Source organism: Notolepis coatsorum (assembly GCF_963971535.1).
Source record: "Notolepis coatsorum genome assembly, chromosome: 5".
Classification (NCBI taxonomy): domain Eukaryota; kingdom Metazoa; phylum Chordata; class Actinopteri; order Aulopiformes; family Paralepididae; genus Notolepis; species Notolepis coatsorum.
Window position 1 is genome coordinate 187206721 of NC_140169.1, and position 8207 is coordinate 187214927.

Below are 8207 nucleotides of genomic sequence, written 5' to 3' on the forward strand. Positions count from 1 at the left end.
GTCCAAAATAATATCCACGAGAGAACAAAAACAGAGTGGGGAACTAGGTGGAACTAGAAGGGGAGAACTTGGGACCAGGAACTAGGTGGAACTAGAAGGGGGAGAACTAAAGGAGGCAATACGCTGGGTGAGTGACATCACAATCAAAACTCACCCAGGCGTATGCGTAATGGTGCAGGAACAGCAGCGGGACGAGGGCAAGGGGCATTACGCTGAGTGAGTGACATCACAATCAAAACTCACCCAGGCGTATGCGTAAAGGTACAGGGGCAGCAGCGGGAACGGGGGCAAGGGCACTACGCTGAGTGAGTGACATCACAATCAAAACTCACCCAGGCGTATGCGTAAAGGTACAGGGACAGCAGCGGGAACGGGGGCAAGGGCACTACGCTGAGTGAGTGACATCACAATCAAAACTCACCCAGGCGTATGCGTAAAGGTAAGGGGACAGCAGCGGGGCGAGGGCATCGCCACCGGGTGGCTGGCTGTCGGAGCCGAGGAACAGAGTGCTGGAACAGCGGCGGTGGCGAGGATGTCGTCCACCGGGTAGCCGCTGTCGGAGCCGAGGAACAGGGTGCTGGAACAGCGGCGGTGGCGAGGATGTCGTCCACCGGGTAGCCGCTGTCGGAGCCGAGGAACTGGGTGCTGGAACAGCGGCGGTGGCGAGGATGTCATCCACCGGGTAGCCGCTGTCGGAGCCGAGGAACAGAGTGCGCGCCACACCTTGGTGTGCGCGTCGGAACAGTGGCGGTGGCGAGGGCGTCGTCCACCGGGTAGCCGCTGTCGGAGCCGAGGAACAGAGTGCGCGCCACACCTTGGTGTGCGCGTCGGAACAGTGGCGGTGGCGAGGGCGTCGTCCACCGGGTAGCCGCTGTCGGAGCCGAGGAACAGAGTGGCGCGCCACACCTTGGTGTGCGCGTCGGAACAGAGAGACGCCTCGGGGTGCGTCTGCGAGGAGGAGTGTGCCAAGCACGAAGGTCTGGAAGATGCGCGTCGGCGCGCTGAGGTCTGGAGAGCGTGCCAAGCTCGAAGGTCTGGAAGATGCGCGTCTGTGCGCTGGTACGGAGGAGCGTGCCAAGCTCGAAGGTCTGGAAGATGCGCGTCAGTGCGCTGGTACGGAGGAGCGTGCCAAGCTCGAAGGTCTGGAAGATGCGCGTCAGTGCGCTGGTACGGAGGAGCGTGCCAAGCTCGAAGGTCCTTGGAAGATGCGCGTTGCGCGCCGGTCTGGAGAGCGTGCCAAGCTCGAGCGTCCTTGGAAGATGCGTGTTGCGCGCTGAGGACTGGAGAGCGTCTGCGCTGGTCTGGATGTGCGTCAGGACGAACAGCTGCGCGGGGGTCTGCAGTGGAATGCTGGGGTGCCTCCCATGGAAGTACAGGGAGCGCAGACCAGTCTCCCCCACAGGCAACGGCGACAGCTGGCGAAGGCTGGAGCAAACATCTCGACGCCGGAGAATGGAACAGCATAGGCAGACAGAGGATCTCCCGAAAGAGTCTAGATGTTTAGAGAATATGACTCGGCAAATATACAACACGACCCCACGCCAAAACGAGGGGAAGCGCCCTGGTATTTAAAGCCCACAGGGGGACTAATTAGCCTGCCACCACAGGTGCGAGAGATAATAGAATATCAAACAGGTGTGGCCACTAAGGGTAAGGAACGAGAGGGTGGGGGCTAGAGAGAGTGAGTAGGGAATTCCTAACAGTAGGCTTAAAGAAGACAGAGAAAGGTAGTGAGCAGCGGGCAAAACCTCACACTTTCCCCCCATCTATACCCCCATTCAACCTGTTTCTGTCGGTCATACTTGACCAGAAAAAGCGATAAACGCGAAAAGAACCAGCTGACTGGTCAAAGTAAAAAAAAAAAAAAAAGTTAAAGTCCTCCATTCAAGATTCTACTTAAGTAAAAGTTGAGAAGTATATGATATTGAATGTAGGCTACTTGTATGAAAAGTAATTTCATATGACATTTGTCTATTCCAGTGCTTGGGAGCATTCAGTCTTCAATCAATTGACCTCTAAAGGTTATAAAGGTTATGTTAAAGTGGTAACTTTATACTTTTTAATACTTTTTATACTTTTTTAACTGTGGTCCAGTTATTCTTATGGCTCTTGGTGTTGTCAGGCTTAACATTTGAAAGTGCATCATCTTAACTTATGCCATGTTTTATATACAAACTATTTATCTTCAAAGTAACTAGTAACTGATAAACGTAATGGAGTAAAAGTACAAAACTCCCTAAAATGAAAAATACTTAAATGTGTACTTAGGTACAGCACTTTGTTACTTTACACCACTGGTTGGTATAGTCATTGATATTACCTTGAGCAGTATTGGCAGCATCATGCCGTGCTGCATGTGTCTCCCAGGCCTGACTGGCAGCATGGTGGTCAGTCAAAGATGACCTGGAGTGACTGCTGTGTACCCGAACCAGCGCAGTCAAACAGCCCATTCATGCCCCAGCAGTTATACTGCTATTTATATCCAGAGACCAGTTTCCTCTCAACCCTGCCAATATTCAGCCAAGAGAGGACACTCATACATACACACACACACACACGCACGCACGCACGCACACACACACACACACACACACACACACACACACACACACACACACACACACACACACACACACACACACACACACACACACACACACACACACACACACACACACACACACACACACACACATACTGTACACACACACACACACACACACACTTTGATTTATATATTTTTTTCTGTGTAGTGTGTGTGTGTGTGTGTGTGTGTGTGTGTGCGTGCGTGCGTGCATGCGCGCGTGTGTGTGCGTGTGTGTGTGTGTGTGTGTGTGTGTGTGTGTGTGTGTGTGTGTGTGTGTGTGTGTGTGTGTGTGTGTGTGTGTGTGTGTGTGTGTGTGTGTGTGTGTGTGTGTGTGTGTGCATGAGTGTGAACTGCTTGTTCTCAGAATAGGCCTAATTTGTGAGCTTCCTGTACAAACTATAATTATTATCAATGTGGAAGGTGACATATGAACTCAGAGTTTGCAGCCTCTTTCCTCAGTATTTCTCTACAGTCAGTAGGTAGCTATTGTCATGTCAGACCTTTGACCTTTCTTTAAGGCTACGTTCACACTGCAAGCATAAGTGCTCAATTCTGATTTATTGCTCAGATCTGATTTTATTGTTTGGCTGTTCATTATTATAATTAAAAATAAATGTGGCCAATATCAATTTCCAGTGCGAACTGGCCACGCTCCTGAACTGACCCGCATGCAGAAATGAACAATAACAAATTATGAAGGTAAATATGGAGGACACTGTCACAAGTCACAGTTTATGGTTTAATTCATAAATTGAGCAGGTGATAATGGGGGTGAGGAGGAGGTGAAAGAGAGACATTTCTTCTTTCAATATGCTTTCAAACACAGACCGGTTATGATACGTCCCCTCAGGTTTTGCATGTACAGAAGTATCACCCCAAATACTTTAATAAACACCTCACTGTTCCTCCACTGACCATCTCCATTACTGCCGTCTTCCATGTTTGTATTCACCAAGTGGCTCCTGCCTCCTTCCACAGAATTGTGATGAATGTCAATGTAGAGTGATGTAAAAGTTGCATGAATTCTGATATGACTGAGGTCGCATTGCATCAAGATCAGACCTCTATTCAGATCTTTCCGAAATTTCATCTGTGACCCAAAAAAGAATGCATGTGTGTGTTCGCTGCTGACTAAATTGCAATGTGTGCTACGAATAAAGACTTCTTCAAGTCCAGTTTAATCTTCAACCTTAATCTTAATTTAGGACCACATAGTGAAAGTGGCCCAAATCACAATTGAAAAGATCAGATTCAATGTGTCATGAAAAATACCCAGATCTGAGTCAACAAAAGAAGCAGATTCGGGAAACGTTTGCCTGCAGTCTGAATGTAGCCTGATATTTCACTTATCTCCCCACATGTCTCCCTCCCTTTATTATCAGTTACATATAGGATTTGACATTTTGGTGTGCGTGTGCATCTCTGTGTGTGTGTGTGTGTGTGTGTGTGTGTGTGTGTGTGTGTGTGTGTGTGTGTGTGTGTGTGTGTGTGTGTGTGTGTGTGTGTGTATGTGTGCGTGTATGTGTGCGTGTATGTGTGCGTGTGTGTGTGTGTGTGTGTGTATGTGTGCGTGTATGTGTCCGTGTGCGTGCGCGTGTGTGTGTGTGTATGTGTGTGTGTGTGTGTGTGTGTGTGTGTGTGTGTGTGTGTGTGTGTGTGTGTGTGTGTGTGTAGGATGAGAGCAACAGAAAGAATGAGTGGATTGCGTTGGCCACTGTACTGCTTTCTGCCTATCTGCCAAACTAATCATCTGTGGCAACAGATCCACTCCCGGGCTCACCCCTCCTGTCACTCCATCTCGCTGTCACCTTGGCAACCGCTGCAGAGGAGCACTGCCAGCTGGGGAGCCGGCCTCTGTTGGCCACATTCCACTGAGCCTCGGTCCACGGGTCGTCAGGGGATGCTTGATCCTCAATATCACACAGACATTTCTGAATGTTTTCCCCCCGACAAGCCTATATGATGTTTTCAATCACTCTCAATGTGCTCAACATGCAATGGGTTTAACTTTAAACAAACCCACTTCACTCGATAGGCTGCTGGCGAATTCTCATGATATGAGGCACAGAAATAGCATAGTATAAAGCTGCTTTCAATAAACCTTGGAAAAGAGGCACATCTTTTTCTGACACCCAAACTAAATCTTTGGTTGTCTCCGGGAAACGTAAAAAAAAATGTCCAAGGCACACTGCTCCGTAGCAAAAATAAAATGGCTTTAATGTGACATGGCACAACACAAGTACAACCATTTTAAAGGAAATACATATACCACCAATGCCTTTCAGCTCCAGAGAGTCTTCCTCTTTGTGCCAACGCTATTGAACAAGGCACACTGCCTTGGACAAGTTTTCCAGAGACAACCAACGATTTTGAACTATATTCTTAATATGAATTGCTATTGATATCACAAAGAGCACCTGATTCCTGTTGGTATAATTGAGGAACCAATATATCCAATATTGTAATGGCCAAAGAACACTCGCAGGAAAATATAACTTGCTTTTTTACTTTTCAGGACCTGTGGAAGCATCTATGTACAGCCCATGCAAGATGAGTTTGAGTTAGATTTTTGACCAACTGAATAGAAAAGACACTGTTTCATGCAATGGCACTATGAGAAACAAGTTGTCTATTTCTAATACATATTTGCTATATGACTAAATGACAAAATTGCTAGATGGCATGCAAAGTGTGTGTGTGTGTGTGTGTGTGTGTATGTGTGTGTGTGTGTGTGTGTGTGTGTGTGTGTGTGTGTGTGTGTGTGTGTGTGTGTGTGTGTGTGTGTGTGTGTGGACTTAGATCACCATCCATTGATTCTGATTGCCATTTCACATATAACTTAACACAATTATTTACTTATGACAAATTTATTAAATAATTACTCTATCCATGAGAGTAAACACAGTGGGGGGGGGGGGATAAATAATCCAAAGCGTCACACAAAATACACATCGGGTTCACCGTCACATAAACTTAACGTGTGCTCGTTTGAAAATGACTTTCCTATCAAGAGAACATCATATTGAAATTATACTTTTAAAATGACATTTTGATCACTGCAAACGTGGTCAAAATTTTTAACGCACTGACAATTGCATGGACACATGACACAAAAGTGAGAAACACGTTTAGAGGAATATCAATTATTGCTAATTAAAGAATAACTGCGAAATACAGCGAATCATTTCTGCATCGTTTTTTGTAACCAAAGAAAAAAACACGTTAGGGCTATCGCCTTGACTTTGGGGAAAGTAAACTCTGCAGCAGGGAACTTTTAAAACATTGCGGATAATTACTGTGCATCCAATTTGCATGAAAGGTATCATCCCGCATCAATAAGGGGAAATTGTTATTTAAAAAAAATCCTTTGTTGAGCGAAATATGCTTGATCAAATTAATTGACAATTGTTTTCTAATGGCTGAACATGCGTTAACGTATAGTATTAATTGTTCCAAATAGTTGTTCGGATGTTTCATAGTGTGGAATTAGGCAATCAATTCTGACCTATTATAAAATAAAAACTGAAATTGGATGATATGTTTGACCAAAGGATACAAAGTATTTCGGTGCTGTTTGATTAATTTTTTTTTTTAGTTATTGACAGATCACTTATAGGGAAACACGGAAAGCTTTTGTCCTTACATTATACCCATACGTTTATACACATTTCAAGTTTTCACGTGTCGCTGTACATCCTCTTGCAGTCTACTGATGGGGACGGCGTGTCGGAGCTCATGTTGCCGACCTGTGAGTACGCGTCCTCGGGGGTGTGTGGAAGAAGTCCAGGCGGCGTCATGCGCTTCTCTTTCTGCCGGCGGTTGCAGAACCAGACCCGGACCACCTCTTTCTCCAGCTGCAGAGCGTCCGCGAGAGAGGTGATCTCCTGCGCGGCGGGTTTGGGACTCTTGAGAAAGTGGCTCTCCAGTGCGCCTTTTACGCTCACCTCGATGGACGTGCGCTTTTTCCTCTTCCTGCCCTGGGCGGCGATCTTATCGATGCTGGTCGGGCTCCCTGTCGTCGAGTCAGCCTCCTCTAGCCACTTATTCAGCAGTGGCTTAAGCTTGCACATGTTCTTAAAGCTCAGCTGAAGCGCCTCAAACCTGCAGATGGTGGTCTGCGAGAAGACGTTGCCGTATAGAGTGCCCAACGCCAAGCCCACGTCTGCCTGAGTGAAGCCAAGCTTGATACGTCGCTGTTTGAACTGTTTGGCGAAATGCTCCAAGTCATCCGACGTCGGGGTGTCCTCGTCAGACTGGGGGTCGTGATGATGACCATGGTGCTGCTGGTGGTGGTGCGCGTGGTGGTGGTGGTGGTGATGGTGATGGTGGTGGCCGTGGTCGAGCTCTGGGGATTCCCCGCCGCGCACCACCAGACCCGGGTGCATTAGACTCTGGCTCCCCTGCTGTGAGCTGAGCATCCCGTTAACTGTGAACCCGCCGGGCTGTGAGTGAATCAGATACTGTTGTTGTTGTTGTTGTTGTTGTTGTTGCTGCTGCTGCTGTTGCTGTTGCTGTCCCTCGGCAATGCCGATGTGCGCCGACGTGCTTCCCCAACCCACCGTCGGGTGTGTCTGGTGGGGTGCTAGATGCGGGGACCTGTGGTGGTGCATAGGAGCAGTGCCCGAATGCAGGTCCTGATCTCTGCCGGTGTTTCTCTTCACGTCCTGCTGCGGCTGTGGAGTCGGGGACCACGGAGAGCTGGCCTCGGCAGCTGCCACTGCGGCCGCGGCTGCTGCGGCTGCAGCGTGGGGCAACGATGTCACCCACTGGTGGGCATGGGGGCTGAGCATGTGCCCCCCGTTGGTCGTCGCCATGGCGCCCTGCATGAAGTCACTCTGAACCATCTTGATCGAGGGGTCCCCTCTGTATCCTCCACCAGACACCGTGGTTACAGCAGCGGTGCTGCCCGGCTGCATGCCACCACCACCGCTCCCTCGGTCAGAGTGTGTTATTGAGCCGGTCGATAAAATCCTACTGCTGGCCAGATATGGACTGGAAGTGGCTGTTGCCATCATTCCCCAAACCATAAATATTGTGTGCAATTTGCCCTCTCCTTTATTTGGTTTAAGACACACAGCTCTAATCCATTAATATGTTTAAGATAACTGTAAACAAGCGATGTCTCTATAATGACTTGTTTTGTGCATAGAAATCTGTGGGAAAGAAATCCTCCTTACGCGTTCCACTGAAGGGAAAAAAGAAAAGCCATCAAAAGTTGTTGTTTTTTGGCCAAGGAACTCCGCGAGTGGTTAATCCGCATTATAGTCTTGACTATTTGAAAAGTATCTTCTCTTTATCCTTGTCATGGAAACGCAGGTCGAGCCGTTCTCACTTCAGACTTGTCTCCTGTACACTCTCTATGCAAAATTAATGTTCTGAAGACGGTGGTATTTAAATGACAACGACTTTTAAACTCGGTGCCCCTAATCCCAGTTGCTCACTCCATCTGCTCTGCCCATGCCTCTATAGCGCGAAGACACTTGTTTACCCTGTGCCAAGACGCATGCCTTTCCTATCTCCATCCAATTAGAACAGGACGTTTTTGCAGCCCTCCTGCTGATTGGACCGATACCCAGGGAGGGGTGGGCCTGTCCCAGAATTCAGCCTCGGGTGCGTAAAG

At 48.1% G+C, this 8207-nt stretch overlaps 1 protein-coding gene across 1 annotated transcript; it reads right to left on the reverse strand.

Moving 5' to 3' along the window:
* Positions 1-6264: 6264 nt before the first annotated feature.
* On the reverse strand, positions 6265-7614 carry pou3f3a (POU class 3 homeobox 3a; the record flags this gene model as incomplete). The annotated part of the gene is made up of 1 exon (XM_084313891.1): positions 6265-7614. The coding sequence occupies one exon, from the start codon at positions 7612-7614 to the stop codon at positions 6265-6267; it is 1350 nt and encodes a 449-aa protein (XP_084170017.1).
* Between the last annotated feature and the right edge of the window lie 593 nt (positions 7615-8207).